The sequence below is a fragment of the Thermobia domestica genome, chromosome 11, assembly GCF_964235325.1.
Source record: "Thermobia domestica chromosome 11, izTheDome1.hap1.1, whole genome shotgun sequence".
NCBI lineage: Eukaryota > Metazoa > Arthropoda > Insecta > Zygentoma > Lepismatidae > Thermobia > Thermobia domestica.
Window position 1 is genome coordinate 142,207,720 of NC_137464.1, and position 23,433 is coordinate 142,231,152.

At 35.6% G+C, this 23,433-nt stretch overlaps 1 protein-coding gene across 5 annotated transcripts in view; it reads right to left on the reverse strand.

Moving 5' to 3' along the window:
- Positions 1-23,433, reverse strand: part of Sptz (zinc finger FYVE-type containing 26 spastizin) — a gene marked incomplete in the record, with an annotated part of 1,794,825 nt that overhangs the window by 1,771,306 nt on the left and 86 nt on the right. The window contains 1 exon segment of one of the 5 annotated variants that reach the window (XM_081731159.1): positions 23,359-23,431. In XM_081731159.1, coding sequence (XP_081587285.1) covers positions 23,359-23,406 — 48 coding nt within the window. 5 annotated transcript variants of the gene reach the window in all.

Genomic DNA, 23,433 nt, shown 5'->3' on the forward strand with positions numbered 1-23,433 from the left:
GGTTGCAACTCGCAGAGAATATAAAAAGAGACGAAAATATAACAACCTCTTGGACAAATACCACTTCGTCACCATAGCCATTGAAACTTGTGGGTCCTGGGGTCAGGAAGATCTAAACTTCATTAATGAAGTTGGGCACCGCATAACTATTAACACATGAGACACCCGAGCCTCATCCTATCTTATACAAAGAATGCGTATGGCTGTGCAAAGAGGGAAGTAGCAGCGATGCTAGGAACTCTCCCTCCAGGAAAAGCTTTGGACGAAATTTTCCTTTTGAAATCACTCTCCTCTTACCAAACTCTCGCAATTGCTACTAGCCGAAGAATCAACCATTTTCAGATATTTAAAATGTAATTGGCCCTAGGATCGTTCCTTGTGGCATCCACTTCGAAAGTTTCCAATTTTGGACAGTATATTTTATGTTACATAAATAGCGACATTCCTCATCAAATAATAAGTGATAATTAATAAAACTAATATTTATATAACGTTCTAAATTAAAATATTGACAAATATACTGGAAACATTATATGTAAAAAGAAATAATAAAAAATATGTAACAATAAAAAAAAGGTTGTAATTTCACTATATAAAATTAGAGATGCAAGGACTCGAAAAAAAAGGCTTTTTTGAAAAAAAAAAGTTTTTTTCTGCTTCGCTTTTTTGCTTGGGAAATTTTCGGCTTTTTTCAAAATTCTGCTTTAAATTGATAGAGCAGACTTTGTTTCGCTCCTCTATAACACAAAAAGTCACTTAATTAGTGGTTGATGCCGATAATAATATAAAAACCCGAAAATAAACCATGAATTTCGAAAAGATATTTCAAACAATTTTACTTCAACATTTTTACATTATGAATTCCAAAGGATTAACCAATGTATATAATAAAAAAAAAATAACCTCCTATATACAAAAGCAAGCAGAGTTGGCAAGAACCATGGTTGTTTTTGAAAATGCCAAAAACCCGTTTTTTGGGGGGAGTTTAAACCAGTTTTTTTGGGGGGTTTAAACCAGGTTTTTTTTTATTTAGATATTTTGCTTTATGTATTTATATTACATATTCACAGAAATAAGTTTGTTTCGCCTTGGTGTTATTATGCAACATCGGAGTTATGCTGAAAGAGGTCCCATAATCTTAAAGAAGTCCGGTCAGTAAATTTCTTAAATTGAGAAACTCCTGCCCTAGCCATCGATGCATCGGGAAAATCCCGTCATTATTTTAAATGTACAACAATAACGGGAAAATCCTGTTATTGCTTTCCATATAAAATTTAAAGGTCAACGTATCATACTAAAACTGAGGTATTAAATTACAAATTTAGTATGTAGATATCATTGAAAGTCCAATCCAAGCTAATGTTGGAAGCTACGTAGGCAATCGATAAATTTTGCCAATTTCTATCAATATATTTAAGCAACCTTGGCTTCTTTTTAAAACAACAGGCGGCATTTATTCCGAAGTTGGGAGTCCGCTTTCGCCAAGTTTTTTCGCTGTTATCACCTTTGCACACTTTCTGCAATTTGTTAACTAGGTTCATTAATCCATGCTCTTCACAAACTTTTAGATCTTGTTCCTTATCAACGTATTGCTTCACAAATGTTAAAACTGTTACTTCTTTGCCCTTGTACATTCGCCATGTTGATAACATATATGCTCGTTTCTCTCCCACAATGCAACTGTTTTGTTACCTTGCGCCAAGTAGTTCCCTCCGCTCGTCGTATACTCCCATGTTTACAACCGCGGTCCATGTTCTGTTAAGGGAGTCCAAAACTACACTGGACCCCCTTAAGCTAAGCTAACCTAACCTGACCTAAGCTAACCTAAAATAATATAACGTTATATTATGTAATCAAACGAAAATCAATAGAAAGAAGTGGTGTTAAATACACTGGACCCCCTTAACGGAACATTGACCACAACCGCTTATATATAACAAATAAACAGATTTTTCGAGACACATATATTATCAAGCACACGAACAATCAAATTATCCATATCTTTCCTGTATGTAACAACCTGTTTTACCAGATGCTTACATTTTTGTTGAGGTTGGCCCCCGTATGGTACTACTGTACCAATCATATTGTTTTGTTATTCGTGTTATGTAAACTTTGTTATATTCTTCAGTAATGCTAATTTGTTTTCTTTCTTATGAATAATGGCACAGATGTAATCAATGTACTCCGGCTAAATTTGTGATATGAGACAGGAAACACGAACGTTTCTTTAAAACTAGTTATTATAGATTTGTTTCAAGTTACAGCAATAGATTCGCTCATATTATATACGTGGTATTTTTTTTTTTTTTTTTAAATGAGCTTTATATATATTTAAACCTTATTTGAAATTTACTTTACCTGATAGACGTATTTTCTTTCATCAGTAAACCACAACACAATTATAAATGCAATGGCCAATGCCATTTACTTGCTTCACGTCGTTCTCTTGTTGAGAACATAGCGATCATTCTGACTATTACCGCAAGAGGGCATTAGAATCGCTATACGTAACACTAACCGCTCAAGATGGCGAGTAACAAAATATTGAAAGTGTTGCGTTGTCAAGGTGATAGTTCGATAATAACATGGCCTGAGTAGGTGAGTTTTAAAATTTACATTGTATATTAATCTTCCATAATTAATTAACTTAATTCAATAAATAAATTGACTGTTTAGGAGGCTAAGTGCCGGTACTGCTATATAATTGCTATAAAAACTGTTTTAATTATAGTCGAGTATGTAATATTGAAAACGCGTTTATCAAGGCCTGCTTGCAAGAGAGGGATGACGCAGTTATTCATCATGTCTTGTTGTGATTAAACGTTGGCCGGGTCAGTGCTCCTATAATTTTGAAAATTTCATAACAAAAGTGTTAATTTGGGACTAACCTCGTCAAAATTAGTGTTTAGATCAACCTAGTTTATTGTCTTGGCAGAGAGGAATAAGGAGCCTAACTAAAAATTTAGAAATAACCTTTTTCGGAAAAGGGCCACCGAATATCACCTCCGCCATTACTATCATCATAGAGTAATGGGGCGAGAGGTGTAGTCGTTGAAGTTAATTGCGTCAGACTACAGGACCAGCATCCTATAATCGTAGGACGTTGAGCTGGTAGCCTGAGGACAACGATTTCGGTGTTTAAGTAAGCAGGTTGGACGAAACCTAGCCTACCCTGTGGATCCGAAGATTGAGCCTGCATAATCTAGGGTTGAAGGGGCTACTCCGTGGAAACCTCTGCTGAACTGGTAATATCAATTCTTTTTTTTCTTTTTCCAATTATAAACAGTATAGCAATCTACGAAATGGAAGTCTTCATGACAAATATGTGCAACTAAGTAAGAGAGCGTTACGCGTCCTCGTAACTTATCATATCCACTCATAAAATATGTCATAAGTCTGTGCGATAAAACTGAAATGTGATTCAATTATTAAATTTGTTGCATTTAATATGTTCACTTGAAAATGGTTTTGAAGAAGTGTGTCTCTATTATGTCACCAATTGGCCCGACCGGGTAGAATTTTATTTTGAACGTGCCTTTGAATGTTATCCTATAATATATATTTTGATTGTTAGGTTAGGTAGGATTTTATTTTAAGCGTGCCTCTATATTTTGTCTGTGTAGGTTAGGGTGAAATTTTACTTTGAGCGTGCCTCTATATATTAATGTGCCTTTTAAATATTGCTTCGTAAGGTGAAATTTTATTTTGAACGTGCCTCTAAATATCAGTTTCCTCTTGATATAACTTCGTGCTATACATACATACATACATACATACATACATACATACATACATACATACATACATATATATATATATATATATATATATATTTGCATTACTTATTCGTGATTACGTGTTATGTGTATATTTGCCTTGTCGGAAGTGAATATAGTTAAAATGTCTCTCAACTTGCCGCTCTTGAATAAAATGTAATTTATCCTGTGTCTCCATTACTCCCTAAGAGAAACAAATTGGAATTGTAAAATGATAACGATTTTAAAAATGATAACAGTTTGTTAATAATGACGTTCTATTATTTTTTTATGTGGACCCTGCCGTAGAGAGGTAGACGTAGAGTTTTTTTTTCATGAACCATCTGTAAATAGTTCATTTCACATTAACAGTAGGTTTTTTTTTTGTAGATGTGTTATGTAGCTGATACATAAGCTAAAGTAAAGGAATATATGCTACTTACTTACATTTAAGTTGGAATAAAAATGTAGTAGCAATAATATAAGCTTATATTGTTGCTTTATTTGATGAATGACAGGGATTATAAGTAACGAACGTCTAAATCATAATAATATTTTTGTAAATGAGTAAGTAGAGAGGACGGACCACTAGTTCTTGAGTGATCGTGAATTAAATATGTATTAATGAAGATATTGAAAGTTGAGAATCTAGACAATGTCTTATGCTAGATTAATGTAACCATAAAATTCGATAAAATCTCTGTGACATACTGCGATGTAGGCAAATATTTAGAAACAATAATTTTTTTTCTGGTACTTGTTATGATGTAACTGTTTAATGATTAGCACGAATAAATAGTCACGATGATTTTACTTTATAATTTCAAATACTGTTCATAAATTTAAGCTTATACAATCCTAATTTTTTTTTCAAGTAATGTACAAGTTAAGTCTAACAACGCTGAGTCTTCTTTCACTTTTGGTTGGCCGCTAAACAAGAACTTGAAATCTTCCGACATTCTCCGTTGCGCGTACGAATTAAAATCTTGTTAGGTTAGATTAGCCCAAGTAGATAATAACTTCATTTCTCATAAATATAAACGTATGATATATTATATGGGTTAGAAACAGTTAGGAAATCTAAAGCTAATACAACCTGTTTTTTTTTCACAATACCCTGAAATGGTGTTGTTATAAGTGGCGACTATTCAGCCTTCGGATATATTGTATAATTATTATATTGTATGCCAAACTGAGGTAAAATGTAAAATAATGAGTGGACATGTTTATGATGAGTTATTGGACGCGTGAGCTAATCAATGAAAATGAGTGACACTCTTAGTGTAGCTGAATCTACCGAACATTTTAAATTTGTGATAATAAACACAGTGCTAGTGACAGTGTATTCATATGTTGCGAAACTTGTGATCAATGGTTCCATATCCGTTGTTTGAACATTCCTGATGAGGAACAGGAAGCACTACGTACCACTAATAATAAATGGGTTTGTTTTGACTTAAGTTAGATAACACATTAGCCACAGAAATTGGGAAACCCGTGGAAAGGAACCCGAAAAAGAAAGATGTACCTGAAATTGAAATCGGTGGAGGACCGTTGCTTAAGACATTGATTGGAATCATAAAAGATTTAAGAACTGAAATGTCTGTCATGAATTGTTAAATGGATGCCGGTAAAAATAACTTAAATCTGACATAAATAAGTTAGGTAACGATATTGTAACTATTAAAGAGTCTCTCTCCACTGTACAGGAGGATTTATCCGCTGTCAAACGTGTACTGAAACGTGAGGTGTCACAGTTAAGAACCGACTTGGAAGAAAGTAACCAAAATTTAGGTGAAACTGTAGAAAAGGTTAGGTAAATTTGTATTAAAGAAGTAGATAATTTGAACGTTGAAATTACAAAGGTCAGGTCAGATTTAGAAATTACGAACAAAATTTGTAATGAAACTGTGGAAAATGTAGATTGTAAAGTCGAAACTATAACTAAAGATATCGAAACTTTGAAATGTGACCTTAGTAAAGTAAATGTAAGGTTGAATACTGAATTACAAAGTGTAAACGAGAGACAAGTTGAGACACATCGAAAATTTATGGAAGCTAATGAAAAGACGGTAAACATGATAAAAATAATTGAGAAAGATGTAATCGACGCGTATCGTCACAATCGGGATCAATGTGAACGAAATGCTGAAACGCTGAAAAGTTTGATCGAGAACCATTTGAGTGAAAATTTGAGTTGTAACCCAAATCTAGTTGAAATTCCTTCTAGAAATCGTAGATCCGTTCGGGAACTCCGATTTTTAAACTTAATGAAATCTTAATGGACGATACCGACAATAACACGAATTATTCTTCATCTTCTTCGTCGGATTCTGAAAAAATTTGCAAAGAATCTCGTAAACTTAATCGGCTTAAAAAGAAGAAAAAGACAAAGACATCGGGTCGTACGGGAATTGGTGAAAATCAGTATGGTCATAGAGATCTTGTTGTTAATAGTCAAGACAATCCAGTTAGTTCAGAGCTAAGTAAAACGATCAAACCTTGGGAAACTAGTCCTTCGTACAAAAGGGGGGCTGGCACGTATCTTAAAGAACTCCACCATTTTCCCAAATTTGACGGTCAATTAACTCAGGGGGTAGCTCAAATCATCTTCGATGATCTCCTACAAATAATGAACATGTATGTTCTTACGGATAGGGATCGTTTATATATAGTGGGACGAGTTTTAGAAAAATCTGCAAAAATATGGTATCGTAGTGTTGCTTTCCAAATAAGGTCTTTCCCTGACTTCCTACGACTTTTCAAACTTCAATACATATCGGAACGATTGGAGAGGGTACAAAACCGCCACCTCTACTCGTTACGATATGATAAGTCAAAGCATTCTTCTTTGCTAGGATTTGTGCGTCAAGTTGTTGAGAAATACAATTCAATCGTAACTTCACCCTCTGATCAGGAGTTGAAGGATCTAATTCTAGACTGCCTTCCTGAGGAATAAGCTAAAATTTTAAAGCTAGGATCAGTTAGCACAGTGCAGGATCTGATGTTACGAATAGCTGAATTAGAATGTAGTCCAACTCCCACCTTAGGAAATCAGGGTAGTTCAAAATTTCAACCTCGGAAACCGCAAGTCAGGAAAACATTCTTTTCGTCAAGTAATTCAAATCGAACTGACAATGCGGTACAAACCGAATCAATCCACAATGAAAATGGGGGAAAAGAGAATAATTCTCAATTTGGGAATAATAAGCCTCAAAATTTTAATGGGAAATCATATCGTAGCAACTGGAAAAGAAATCGAAATCAGAAACAAGGATGGGAAACGAATAGAAATAGTAATTTTAGACCTATTAACGGTATGCAACCAGTTCCGATGTATGGGGGCATACCAGTACCTTATACGGTACCTGGAATGTATAATTTTAGCAATATGAAACCGGTTATGGTACCAGGTCCTTCTGTTACGATGGTAACTTCTCCCTTTTCACAAAGCGTACCTGTAGTGACTACTGTCACTTCTGCTTTGCGCCCACCATATCCTTCGGTGACTGCTGAACCGACAAATAGTAATATCGGTTCCCAATTTATTGGCCAACCGGTAATTGTTTCGGAAAACATGTTGAGCAGTCGTCACTCAGGGGAGACGACGGCTGCTCCAACCGACTTCTCTCCCCAAATCAAAATGTTGGTAAAACCTATTCTCTAGAAAATGAAAATGTGTCGATTGGAAATGAGTATTCTTTGAAATTATTAACCTATTTTGTTTTGAAAGAAGAAGGGAATGTGTCTAAACAAGATTTCGAAATATTTCCTTCCCCTTCTGTAGACTGTAAGGTGGGGGAAATGCAAATTAAATGTGTCCTGGATACTGGCGCTGAGTTAAATCTTTTAAATTATAATATTTGGCAGTACCTTCAAAATTCTTTTCGTTCAAACCAGTGCCCAGTGTATATTTAACTGCTTTCGCAGGCAAAGATAATTTCCCTGTGAAGGGATTACTTGAATTGATGTTAAAGATACAAGATATTTTTTTTAATATCCCAGTATTTATCGTAAAAGATATGAAGGCTGGATTGTTATTAGGTTCACCATTCTTCGCAAAGTTTAAAGTCACGTTGGATAGTCATAATAGGAAATTAATTTTGAAAGGTAATAACGACGAAGAAGTAACTTTGGATATTTCGTATCCGAAAGTATTCCTTGTCCATTTAGATAATAATTCGGAATTAGTTGAAGCTAATCAAATTCTTTCTTCTTCTGACGAACAATGTAGGAATTATGGTGAGATTTCGGAATCTGAAATTAAAGAATACATCAAAAATCGCGATGATTTAGATAATGATACAAAATTGAAATTAGAAAATTTGCTACTTAAATTAAAGCACTTATTTTGCGAATATCCAAAACCCATTCGATGTAAGCCTTATAGAATAGAATTAACAGACCAAAAACCTGTGGTCGAAAGATCTATCCAATTCCTCAAGCAATGCAAAAGGAATTCGAGGAAGAGTTGAGTAAATGGATCAGGTTGGGAACAGCTAAAGAACATCCCAGCAGCTACCGTAATCCAATTCACTGCGTCAGAAAGTCTTCCGGGGGTGTTAGGCCTGTAATCGAACCTGAAGGTTGTGAGTCCCAAAATACAGGTCGAACCTATAAATGAGATCTTTACTCGCATCTCTGGAGCTAATTTTTTTTAGCTCCATGGATGCTACGATGAGATATTATGGAATTAAACTGCATCCCGATTCCTTCGCATACACAAGCTTTATTTATTTAGGCCGACAATATGTATTATGTGTCCTACCAATGGGTTTGAAATCTAGTCCTAGTATCTTCCAAAATGTGATGAATTCGTATTTTGGATTAGATACTAGAAAGTTCGTTGTGGTATATCTTGATGATTTGATGTGTTTTAGTTCAAATTTTGACGAACATTTTATTCATTTAGAACAACTCTTCAAAATTTTAACCTTTGGAAATTTTGCACTAAATTTTAAGAAATGTCAATTCAAGTCGGAAATTTTATTTTTGGGACACATTGTGAATGGGAAGGAATTAAAACCAAATCCCAAGCAAAATGAAGCGATCAAGTATTTTCCTATACCTAAGACTAAGAAGAAACTTTATAATGTTTACTCCATAGGATGGCGATCCAGATAGAGCAAGCATTATATTTGATAGTCGTAAATAGGACGTTTGCTCGAGCGTTGACGATGAAACAAGTTATCCGAAGAAAGCTCCTTTCAACGCCAGCCACACATAAGCAAAAATTCTACGTATAACTTTTAGAGACACAAAAGATTCAGCATCATAATTTCGGAAAATTAATGAATTACACACATAATTAAAAGTAAATTTTGCACCATGTACTCAATAGACAGCCACGAGGCGTAGGAGATGACATGCACAATCGCAGAAAATACTCGTCAATCGATTTGAAAATTTTAATTATATTGATACTTACATTGCCTCAAACAAGGAAATAACGATTAAGAGAATAATAATAATGGATGTGTCTTAAAATGTGAAAAATAATTCGATTCGGTTAAGTGCAGAACATTATTACGCAGTGTCTTGTTGCAGCAGGGTAAAATGTGCTGTTATATGTCCATCCTGTTTGCGCCAAGTAAGTGTCTCCCGCTAAATCTCTTCAGCTCTCGCTGTTCGCGTGGATTTCACGCGTTAAATGACGTAAGAGAGGACAGAGCTGTGATTGGCTGAAGAAGTGTTGATCAAGGTCACTCCGCCCACATGCGTCCGATGAGTGAGAACACACACACACTCACACATAGAAACGTCGTCTGCTAGTATATGCTAGTCCTTTTAAATTAAAAAGAGAATTAAATTGCTTGAGCTGCATACAGCCAAAATAATGAATAAATGAGTTTATGACAAATGGCACCCGAACAGCTGATAGGTAAAGTTCTGATGAGATACGTTTATCCTAAGAACCCTGGCAACATTGATAGTTTGTGTCTGCGTATGACGGGGACACACTGTATAAAGTTTTTGAAGCACTCATCACTTGGGTTATAGTTCACATTAATGCTTGGTTAACACTGTACTCATTAAAATAAAATGTCTATTCAGTCCATAAATATGAATAAATGTATGGATATGTGTTCATTGTAGTCCTATTAGTTCAAATGTAAATTCACTCAATACTTAAAGAAATTGAATATTTAAAACATACACTAAAATATTGCAAATAATGTGAATAAAATGAGAAAACACTTCAAGCAATGAATTAATTTCAACTTTTAGAAACACTTTCACCTTTGCAATTAATTGAACATAAAAAGAAAAATGAATATAGATATATTTTCCAGTTCGAATAACAACACTTCACTGTTCATTTATAACACACTGTTTATACTTTTACTATCTGCATACGTTACACTGTCCAAATTGTCCACTATTGACAATCTACACCATGTTCCAGAACAATGTCCAGTCCATAGGCCATCCTCTTCGTTCATTCTCTTCCCATTGAATGAACACTCGACGATTAAATCTTCTGCTCCTATCCTCTTCCCATTGGATAGGGCTAGGTCCATCGGTGGAAGTTCTAGAAGGTCTCTGCATGCTATAGTCCTTTAATAGCGCTGGACTATTTTTCAAAATTCGGCACCAATATGAAGATGCATGGAATACTATAACTTATTGCGTATAAACTTATTAACGTATAATTTGCATCTTCCTTTCTTTCCTTTCCTTTTTTTTTTTGTGACTTAAAATGTGCTGCATTTGCTACTGCTGCATTCGTATTAAGTGGAAGTGAATAGAATGTGTGTTCTTCTTATTGTTTGGACCTACGTGTGTTCTTCCTTGTGTTGTATTCTTCGTGTATGGATATCAAGTGTATGTTTTTACGTGTTACATGTAATTACTATAATAAGGTAAAAATAACATAATTATGGTTAAAAGGAAGTTGACTTGGGATGGGTTAACAAAAGAAATGTAAGTATTTCTTCTTTCATTCTCTCTTTTTTTTTTCAAATCACTTCACGAGTACAAACTACGACAAGCACGTCCCAATCCTCAACGCCTTCGTGCAACTTCATCAAATAAGTACATGGTACATGATAAATTAATATTGAAATATACCCATATAGGACATGATGCTGAATAAAAATATATATATAGATAATATAATAAGCCTATAGATATAGCCTTAATGATGACTGTTACATGAATACTATAATGAAGAGAGAAATAAACCAATATAAGCTCGAATGATGGAGAATTATATTGAGGCAATGTCAGATGTCGACAGATGCCAACCTGTATCCATCTTAGGGATGGTCTGACGACTAAATGAAGAAGAGCCAACCCACAAAAAACCATATAAACCTACCCACTGTAAATACGACCACGAAGACACACATAGATGTGGTTACAAAAACAAGTTATACTAATGAAACCCCATAGAGTTTTATAGAAGACAAAAAGAAACGATGAACATGAAATTCATGGCGAAATGTGGTCGTAGGTCTTAAGGTAAAACTTCAATGTTGTTCCAATAACAACAAAAGGAATACTGTAATAAACGTGTATATTACTCTAATATCTCCTAACATATCTCTAAATTCAAACTGACTTCTTCGAAGTACTAATGGTAATATTTCTCTAATAAATTCAACAACTTTCGCTCATCTAAATAACCATGTCGTACATACCACAAAGCATTTTCGTCAACGAAACTAGAATGTACTCTCACTTCTCGATCTTCATTATTGATACTACACAATTGATCTTCTTTACTTTCTTCTTCTTCTTCGTTCATGTAATCTCCGTTGGCTTCTTTTTCGGCTCTCTCTAAAATATCACTGAACTGTTCTTCATCCACATGCTTCTTCAGAATTTCTAGCCACTTTTTCCTAGTAGCTGGTGTTGGTCTCCACAGCTTCATTCTAGAAACATTCTGAAATCCGATATATTTGCCACTTTGCGGATCTAATACTTCAAACACATTTTCACCAACTTGTTTCCACAGTAAGTAAGGTCCACGGTACACTTCACACAGTTTGGCTATACGTTTGTCTACCAAGCTACTAATATTATACTGACGTAAGAAAACTAAGTCACCTTCACACAAAGTTCTTCGAGCTCTCTGATGAACGTTCAACTTTTCGTTACGTTGCTGAATGATTTTCTTTCGCCGTAAGTCAGCCATTATTAATTTTCCATTCCAATCTATACCTTCTTGCTCATCGATTGTTTCGTTGCTTTTCACAATTCCAAAATGTGACAATGTAAATTCTTCTGGCTTGATGTTAAGATGTAATTCTGCAGGCGCTATTCCCAAACTGGCACTAATAGTATAGTTCAACAACAAGCAAGCTTGCACAATATATTCTGGCCATGAAGAATGAGAATCGCGGCACAACACACGCAAAATTCTCTCTAAATCAGCATGGAATCTTTCGATGACATTTCCTTGTGCGTGATAAGGCGTAGTATAATGTATTTTGATGTTATATGCTTCCATAGCTTGTACGAATTCCTTGCCAATAAACTGTGGTCCATTATCTACTAAGATATTCATAAAAATACCAAGATGAAGCATGTATGACTTAGTAAGACATTTTGCGACACTTGCACTTGTTGCACGACGAAGTGGATATGCTACTAAATAACGTGAGTATACATCACACACTGTTAACAGGTAAGTTTCGCCATGTTTACCTCGAGGTAGAGGACCAACTAAATCTGCTGAGACCAAATAACGTATGTTTTTCGCTGGCACTGATTGCATTAAACACTTCACTGGATGATGGTCTACCTTCGTCCTCATGCAGACTTCACAATCAAGAATGTACGATTTAATGTCACTACGCATGGTTTTCCAATAAAACATACGGGAAATGATATTAAACACTTTCATAAATCCAAAGTGACCGTAATGATCATGGTAGCCAATTAAAATATTTTTCACTAAACATGGAGGTACACACAATTTTAATCTCTCTGGGAAGTGAAAATCTCTCACCATCAGAATACCATTTTCCAATGTGTAATTTTGTTTCCAATTTCGAGCACTACTACGAAAAGAATTCTTATTTGCACTGCTTTCACTTTCACTTATATTACCTTGTAAATAACTAATAATAGGACGGTACTCGTCACATTCCCATTGTAATTTCGCAATTGTAGACGGATCTAAATCGAACACTTCTGATTGAACAGCCTGTATAGGATTCACATTCACCATTAAATCTTCCTGAGTTGGTAACATACGAGATAAACAATCACTTAGTGTGTTAGTCTTGCCTTTGATGAATTCTATTTCATAATCGTAAGATTGAAGTTCAAGAGACCACCTCATCAGTCTTGCATTCCAATTACGCATACGTTTTAACTGCACTAAGCTTTTATGATCTGTTCGTATGTATATTTTCGCTCCTTTGAGCCAAACATGCCACTTACGAATACACCACACAAATGCAAGACACTCAAGCTCAATTATGGCATAGTTCTGTTCGTGTTTATTAAGAGTACGGCTTGCATATTCTAATACACACTTCTCACCGTCAATAATTTGGTAACACACACAAGCAAACCCGAGTTTGCTTGCATCACTTTCGAGATAAAACGGCTTATCGAACTGTGGATGGTGTAACTTAACATCTTTCACTAATTCAGCCTTTAATGATTCAAATGCCTTTTGGTGTTCTTCTTCCCACTTCCATTTCTTTTTCTTCCCTAAAAGTTCATAAAGGGGTTTAGCGATAACAGCATGACCTTTGATTGTTCGCGAATGCCACTGCACAGCACCAAGAAATGAGCGTAACATTTTTAAATTTTTAGGCACTGGTAACTTCTCGATTGCTTCAGCTGATTTCGGATCCTTTCGTATGCCTTCTGAAGATACGTAATAGCCTAAATAATTAATTTCACTTACACCAAAAATGCACTTCGATAAATTTAGCGTCATGTTCGCATCACTTAACAAACTAAGCACTTCATCTAACTGCTGTAAGAATTCTGGTACGCTTGTACAACCAAGAGCTACATCGTCCATATACCTGATTAACTTTTCTTGTAGCGGTAATGGGAACACTTTATTCAAGCACAACTGCAATACAGATGATCCATTTTTCACACCGAACACCATGCGTGTGTACTCATATAACGTTCCTTCAAACAAAAAGGCTAAGTATGGCATAGAGTCTTCTGTAATTCCACATTGTTGATACGAACTAGTAAAATCAAGAGTAGCTAGCACACGTTTTCCACTAAATTTAGCAAAGAGGTCGGACAACTTTTCTACACGCAGAGCTGGATTCTTAATGTGCACATTTAATGCTCTACAATCTGTTACTATTCTCAACGCTCCACTCTTTTTCAATACTACGTGCAACGGTAATAGATGACATGATGAACTAGGTCTAATTACACCCCACTTTAACAGTTTTCGGACCTCTTCACGCACTCCTTCCTTATATTTGTGCGGAATATCATAAGGACGAGCAACAATGGGTTCATTTGTATCCACTTCTAATCGGTACTGAAATTTGTTACACAGGCCAGGAAAACGGGCGAACACTTTCCTATGTTTCATTAACAACTGAAATAATTCTTCTTTCTCGTTTTCACTAAACAGCGTAGCGCGTGTAACTGCATCCCTTACTTCATGTACTGTGAAATATAGATCCGGTGGGAAGTCCTCCACTAAATCACTAGCTTCAATTTCCTCTAAAGGCTCGGCGCACCCACTGCGGAACACATTCATCGTTCTCGCATAAAAATCATTAAGGTCCCTTATCTCGGACAACACGACAATAGGGGCTACCTTACACTTAATTTCACTTACATTAGCTACAATGACATTTTCACTATTTCTCTGTATTAAAGGCACTTCACCACTAATTCCTTGAAATTCAACACGCAAGTTACTTCGCTTAAAATCGATGACACTGTTTAATTTCTCGAGAAAGTTTGCACCGAGTATTACGTCTTCGTGCAGTTCTGGTAACACAAGAAACTCAACTGGCACTTCCACATTTTCAATTCGTACCGGTAAGATAACCTTTCCTTTCACGTTCTTTTTCTTTCTCCCTAGAAAATCGCACAAAATGATATGCTCTCCTTTTTGCAAATGCACGTTTGCTACACACTTTGTTACTGCTCGAAAAATATTGTACCGTAATAGGCATAGTTCTGATCCACTATCTAACAGACAGATTTTGGGTTGATCGTTTAACAAAATTTTTACTCTCATTGTATTATGACCTAATTCACATTTGATTACTTCTTCTTCATTATCATTACTTATATCATCTTCTGCTTGTAAATCTCCTTCGTTGCACATATGTGGAAAAGTAATCCGGTTTACACTACTGAAATCCCTCCCCTTTGCAGCGACCAAGTGGGAGGGCGCTACTAGTTTAAAGGCACAGAACTCTGCGGGTAAAAACCACTTTGTTGGTATGGATATTGACGTTGCTGATTGTTATCGTTATTTACACCAGGACCTCTATTAAATGTCGGAAACCAATTAGTATTTTGATTCGGACTACCTTGGGAAGTCGACGCACTACTTTGATTTTCATTTGCCCTTGCACCTTGCGTTTCTTTCCGATTTTCATTTGTACTGGTGTTTTGTCGGCCATTGCCTTGCGACTGATTACCACCGTTCGAGTTGTTATTATTTCTGTTAAAATTACCTCGACGTCCACGTCTATGAAATTTCCTTTTCCATCCCTGTTTGAAATTCGGACGCGCACTATTATCACTGCTCACTTCACTACCGTGTTCTACTTTTACATTATTCACGCTAACGCCGGCACTACCTTGCTGTTTCTGCTTATTACGCTGATTATCGTACATATTAGTAATTCCTGACAATCCTTCGATGGACTGCACACTCGCAAGAAACTGATTTATGTTATCAGGCATAGAACCCATCATAGCTAATTGGTACCGCTTGGGCAGGAGAGTGATGATGTGTGACAACGTAATGGTTGGATTTTCGTATTCTTCCAGAGCTTGAATTTGACGAAAACGCTCTGTCACAAAATCAACAACACTACTATAACGTTTTGGGTCAAACGGAATAGAACGCAAGTTACGCAGACGTGTGGCTTTCACTAAAGGACTCTCAAATGCATTCTGAAACTCTATCACAAATTCTTGAAATGTTTGACACTTCTTACCGTGTAAATCGTACCACTTAAGTGCACTGTCCTTAAGAATCAACGGCATGATCGTTAAATATTCACTTTGAGGCACTCCGGCGAACGACATTTCTCTACCGAAATTTTCCAAAAATGCACTTGCACTTTCCTTCATCATATCACCTGAAAATGTAGAGAGTTGTTTAATGTCTGCTAATCGCAATGAACAACGCCTTGCCTTCACTTCACTATTTCTTGCACGTTTAATACGCGGACTTTCCTTTTCGGTTTTGATTCTCGGCACGGTTCTCCTTATCACATCACTTTCCTCCTCTGTATCAGACACCATTTGAGACTCACTGCTCGATTTTCTCTCACGCTTCACACTGTGCACGGAACCTGTGTTTTTTTGTGACATATTACTTCCAGTATCATGGTGCTCATTTGCTAATTCTATACGCTGCACACGCTCTGATAATCGTTCCACATCTTGCTTAGTTTGTTCACTTAATTCACTGGCGCGGAGACATGTTTCAAAACACTGTTGGTTAAATTTACTCTGTTCGTGGCACACTTGAATACACTCTTGCACTGCTATACTATACTCACCTTGTTTGGTCTCGCACTTCTGAATTCTACTTTCACGGTACTTGTCGAGACTTTCGACCAAACGCAACCTTTTCTCGTAATCATCAACTTTATTGCAACATTCACTTAATTGACGTTGTTGGTCGCTTACTTGGCGCGTATTTTCTTCAACTGTGCTCCGTACATCGTGCACTGCATCTGCTAATTCACGTACACTTCTACGTATGTCTTCACTCGTATTAAAACACTTTAACTTCACTGCTTCAATTCGTTCTATCAATTCATGTCGCACTGCACTAATACACTTATTCACATTGTTAATTTCACCTGACAAATCATCTTTACATTGCGATATGTTTTCACGACACTCGCTCGATATCGTCTTGCATTTTCTGTTGGTTTACATTTATCGCCTCAACGCTTTCACTCACACGCTTTTGATTATCACTCAATTCATTCAACTTATTCTGATTCTCTTTAATTTCGTTAATTGATGCACTCAGTTCCCTTTGCATAGATAAGAGAACTGTTCTAAGATCACCCTCAGCCATGATGTTGCAAATATAACAAACTCGCTAACACAAATAATTGACTAATTTCTGCAAAAATCTAAGAATGCAAATAATAAAAATATTCTAATTTAGACAGGATTTAGGCTTCAATATAGAAGGATGAATGCACTGGACAAGGATACAATGACACGAATTTCATGTACTATTAACTCTCTGAGATGGCGGCAAAATTACGCAGCAAGTTTTGAACATCAGAAATACCTAGGCCTATGTTCGTAAACACAAAAACTGAACATTTATACAAAAAGAAAGGTTTCTGCTTCGACACATTTATCCCGGGTTTCGGCACCATTTTATAATGTTTACTCCATAGGATGGCGATCCAGATAGAGCAAGCATTATATTTGATAGTCGTAAATAGGACGTTTGCTCGAGCGTTGACGATGAAACAAGTTATCCGAAGAAAGCTCCTTTCAACGCCAGCCACACATAAGCAAAAATTCTACGTACAACTTTTAGAGACACAAAAGATTCAGCATCATAATTTCGGAAAATTAATGAATTACACACATAATTAAAAGTAAATTTTGCACCATGTACTCAATAGACAGCCACGAGGCGTAGGAGATGACATGCACAATCGCAGAAAATACTCGTCAATCGATTTGAAAATTTTAATTATATTGATACTTACATTGCCTCAAACAAGGAAATAACGATTAAGAGAATAATAATAATGGATGTGTCTTAAAATGTGAAAAATAATTCGATTCGGTTAAGTGCAGAACATTATTACGCAGTGTCTTGTTGCAGCAGGGTAAAATGTGCTGTTATATGCCCATCCTGTTTGCGCCAAGTAAGTGTCTCCCGCTAAATCTCTTCAGCTCTCGCTGTTCGCGTGGATTTCACGCGTTAAATGACGTAAGAGAGGACAGAGCTGTGATTGGCTGAAGAAGTGTTGATCAAGGTCACTCCGCCCACATGCGTCCGGTGAGTGAGAACAAACACACACTCACACATAGAAACGTCGTCTGCTAGTATATGCTAGTCCTTTTAAATTAAAAAGAGAATTAAATTGCTTGAGCTGCATACAGCCAAAATAATGAATAAATGAGTTTATGACAACTTCGGTCCTTCTTAGGCATTCTTTCTTGGAGGAGGAAATTTATTCCTCAGTTTGCAGCTTTAACAGCGCCATTCTTCGAACTTTTGAAGAAAGACAAGAAATATTGTCTAACTGAAGAGTTGTTGAATAGATTCCAACAATTGAGAGAATTGTTGAGTGAGCCTCCAGCGCTTAGTCAACCCAATTTCGATCAACCGTTTCATTTATTTTCGGATGCATCTCTAGAAAATTTAGCTGGCTATCTCGCTCAGTATGATGATACTGGAGAACTTCTAGTTATCGAGTATGTGAGCAGAAAAGTAAAATTGTATGAAGTTTCTTACTCGATCTTTCAATTAGAGTTGCTAGCAGTATTATTTCTATGCGAACATTTTTCTTATTATATTTTAGGTAGAAAAGTTACGGTCCATTGCGACAACAGTGCAGTGACGTACGTTTTTACCTTACAGAACTTAGATCCCCGAACCATTAAAATTTTGTTAAAGTTACAAAGGTTTGATCTTCGGTTCGAGCACATTAAGGGAGTGGATAAAAAAATAGCCGACATATTGAGTCGCAATACTCCTGAACTCCCTGCCGAACCCGAAGAGTATCACGTGAATTTTATTAGTTATGAAGAAAATATGTGGTTCAATGTAAATGACTTAGTACAAATGCAAGCGGGTGATAAGTATTGTAACAAATTAAAAGCGAACATGATGTCGAAAAATGTGGAATCCCGAATTGCGCTAGTAAATAATTTGGTTTATATTAAAAATTTGAAAACAAAACGTTGGTTGCTAGTAATTCCAGAGTCATTAATTGAAAGAACGATTAAGAAAATTCATGAAACGGGATATTTTGGTGTAAGCAAATGTTTGAAATTAGTTCAAGAATTATTTTTCTGGAAAGGTCAAAAACGTACGTTTCAGAAATATACTAATAATTGTGAATTATGTGCGCGAACGAAGTTCTCCAACAGAATGATCGCCCGTGAGGATCTGCATATGGAGACAGGTAAGCCGCACTCCAAATTATGCATTGATCTCGTGGGGAAATTACCGTGTAGTTATGGGTTTTACTATATACTCTCAATTGTTGATGTCTATTCAATATTTTTGTGCTACTTACCTTTAAGAACTGCCACAACTGCTGAGATTCTTCGGACGCTAGAAAAGGAATATTTCTACCTTTTTCCTTACCCCAATTCTATCATATCCGACCAAGGCCCACAGTTCCTCTTGAACAAGTGGAAAACGTATTGTAGTGATCACCAAATTCAGCATATTTTGGTCTCTCCATACAACCCTCAAGGGAATGGCATAGTTGAACGTTCGCATCGGGAGCTCAATCAAATTATTCGATTATTGTGCAGCCATAATCATACTAAGTGGAAAACAGTCCTAAGGTGGCACAAGATCTATTAAACTATTCCTACAATAGTACCATTGGATGTACGCCTGCTGAGGTGTTCATTTCTTTCTCGGCTGCAGATAGATTTAGAGAGAAATTTCCATGGCCTTCCGAATTGAAAACAATAGATAATTCGAAACGGTATATTCAGGTGGAACCCCGTTTATTATCTAAACGGAAAAGAAAGTCGCAAAATAATGTGGCTGAAATTAAGGAAATGTACTTGATTATGGTAAAAACTCACTTTCAATCTGACGCATTTAAAAAGGTCACACATAAGTACATGCCTGTATTCACATGGCATTTTGTTGTGACAAAAGTGCATCACAACTCTGTTTCCTTGAAAGATTTAGAGGGGAGAGAAGTGTAGACTCAAAATTTAGCAAATGTAAAATTATTCAATTGCTCCCAAGAAAAGAGGGAAGAATTATTAAAAGACTTTAAATATTTTTTTTCGAAGCCGCCGGGAAAAAATGTAACAACCTGTATTACCGGTTGCTTACATTTTTGTTGAGGTTGGCCCCCGTATGGTACTACTGTACCAATCATATTGTTTTGTTATTCGTGTTATGTAAACTTTGTTATATTCTTCAGTAATGCTAATTAGTTTTCTTTCTTATGAATAATGGCACAGATGTAATCAATCTACTCCGGCTAAATTTGTGATATGAGACACGAAACACACTAAGAATCTTAATCCGAAATTCGAACGTTTCTTTAAAACTAGTTATTATAGATTTGTTTCAAGTTACAGCAATAGATTCGCTCATATTATATACGTGGTATTTTTTTTTTTTTTTTAAAAATGAGCTTTATATATATTTAAACCTTATTTGAAATTTACTTTACCTGATAGACGTATTTTCTTTCATCAGTAAACCACAACACAATTATAAATGCAATGGCCAATGCCATTTACTTGCTTCACGTCGTTCTCTTGTCGAGAACATAGCGGTCATTCTGACTATTACCGCAAGAGGGCATAAGAATCGCTATACGTAACACTAACCGCTCAAGATGGCGAGTAACAAAATATTGAAAGTGTTGCGTTGTCAAGGTGATAGTTCGATAATAACATGGCCTGAGTAGGTGAGTTTTAAAATTTACATTGTATATTAATCTTCCATAATTAATTAACTTAATTCAATAAATAAATTGACTGTTTAGGAGGCTAAGTGCCGGTACTGCTATATAATTGCTATAAAAACTGTTTTAATTATAGTCGAGTATGTAATATTGAAAACGCGTTTATCAAGGTCTGCTTCCAAGAGAGGGATGACGCGGTTATTCATCATGTCTTGTTGTGATTAAACGTTGGCCGGGTCAGTGCTCCTATAATTTTGAAAATTTCATAACAAAAGTGTTAATTTGGGACTAACCTCGTCAAAATTAGTGTTTAGATCTACCTAGTTTATTGTCTTGGCAGACAGGAATAAGGAGCCTGACTAAAAATTTAGAAATAACCTTTTTCGGAAAAGAGCCACCGAATATCACCTCTGCCATTACTATCATCATAGAGTAATGGGGCGAGAGGTGTAGTCGTTGAAGTTAATTGCGTCAGACTACAGGACCAGCATCCTATAATCGTAGGACGTTGAGCTGGTAGCCTGAGGACGATTTCCGTGTTTAAGTAAGCAGGTTGGACGAAACCTAGCCTACCCTGTGGATCCGAAGATTGAGCCTGCATAATCTAGGGTTGAAGGGGCTACTCCGTGGAAACCTCTGCTGAACTGGTAATATCAATTCTTTTTTTTCTTTTTCCAATTATAAACAGTATAGCAATCTACGAAATGGAAGTCTTCATGACAAATATGTGCAACTAAGTAAGAGAGCGTTACGCGTCCTCGTAACTTATCATATCATATCCACTCATAAGTCTGTGCGATAAAACTGAAATGTGATTCAATTATTAAATTTGTTGCCTTTAATATGTCCACTTGAAAATGGTCTTGAAGAAGTGTGTCTCTATTATGACACCAATTGGCCCGACCGGGTAGAATTTTATTTTGAACCTGCCTTTGAATGTTATCCTATAATATATATTTTGATTGTTAGGTTAGGTAGGATTTTATTTTAAGCGTGCCTCTATATTTTGTCTGTGTAGGTTAGGGTGAAATTTTACTTTGAGCGTGCCTCTATATATTAATGTGCCTTTTAAATATTGCTTCGTAAGGTTAAATTTTATTTTGAACGTGCCTCTAAATGTCAGTTTCCTCTTCATATAACTTTGTGCTATACATACATATATACATACATACATACATACATACATATATCTATATATCTCTATATCTATATCTATATCTATATCTATCTATATATATATATATATATATATATATATATATATATATATATATATATATATATTTGCATTACTTATTCGTGATTACGTGTTAAATGTATATTTGCCTTGTCGGAATTGAATATAGTTAAAATGTCTCTCAACTTGCCGCTCTTGAATAAAATGTAATTTGTCATGTGTCTCCATTACTCTCTAAGAGAAACGAATTGGAATTGTAAAATGATAACGATTTTATAAATGATAACAGTTTGTTAATAATGACGTTCTATTATTTCTTATGTGGACCCTGTCGTAGAGAGGTAGAGTTTTTTTTTCTCATGAACCATATGTAAATAGTTCATTTCACATTAACAGTAGGTTTTTTTTTTTTTGGTAGATGTGTTATGTAGCTGATACATAAGCTAAAGTAAAGGAATATATGCTACTTAATTACATTTAAGTTGGAATAAAAATGTAGTAGCAATAATATAAGCTTATATTGTTGCTTTATTTGATGAATGACAGGGATTATAAGTAACGAACGTCTAAATCGTAATAATATTTTTGTAAATGAGTAAGTAGAGAGGACGGACCACTAGTTCTTGAGTGATCGTGAATTAAATATGTATTAATGAAGATATTGAAAGTTGAGAATCTAGACAATGTCTTATGCTAGATTAATGTAACCATAAAATTCGATAAAATCTCTGTGACATACTGCGATGTAGGCAAATATTTAGAAACAATAGCTTTTTTTTTTCTGGTACTTGTTATGATGTAATTGTTTAATGATTGGCACGAATAAATAGTCACGATGATTTTACTTTATAATTTCAAATACTGTTCATAAATTTAAGCTTATACAATCCTAATTTTTTTTCAAGCAATGTACAATTTAAGTGTAACAACGCTGAGTCTTCTTTCACTTTTGGTTGGCCGCTAAACAAGAACTTGAAATCTTCCGACATTCTCCGTTGCGCGTACGAATTAAAATCTTGTTAGGTTAGATTAGCCCTAGTAGATAATAACTTTATTTCTTATAAATATAAACGTATGATATATTATATGGGTTAGAAACAGTTAGGAAATCTAAAGCTAATACAACCTGATTTTTTTTCACAATACCCTGAAATGGTGTTGTTATACGTAAATTTTAAAAATTTTGCTGGAAACGGACGCCCAACTTTGGAACTTAATCCAAATTTATAGATAAAATACGATGTGAAACATTTTTCGTGAAGGAGTGAAAGTGTAAGCAATTACTGTCACCGCAAAGCACACTTAAAGGAAAGTGATAGAGAGTTATTGTTTGTGTGTGCTTCTCCACTATCCTCGTTTATGCATATACCCCATCGCTGACGCGCCTGCTCCCTACGCATCGCTATAGCTCGGTCTTTTATGCTGCGCTCCTGCCGTGTAAGATAGCATTCGTTCTTTATAATGGCCACCTAGCACAAGCTGGTTCGTATTTTATGCGTTGTATTTATGGCATACGTCCACCCTATATTTATAATGGGGGTCTCCTGATGTCAATCTACATTTATCTACAACTAGAAATGGAGCTCCTCATTTACGTCATACTCTGCTTTATATATATATAAAGCACTAACCTAACCTGAAAATGTAAGAAATATGTGAAAATTTGGTAGTAGTGAAAATACATCTACCCTCTAATATCAATAATTTCCTC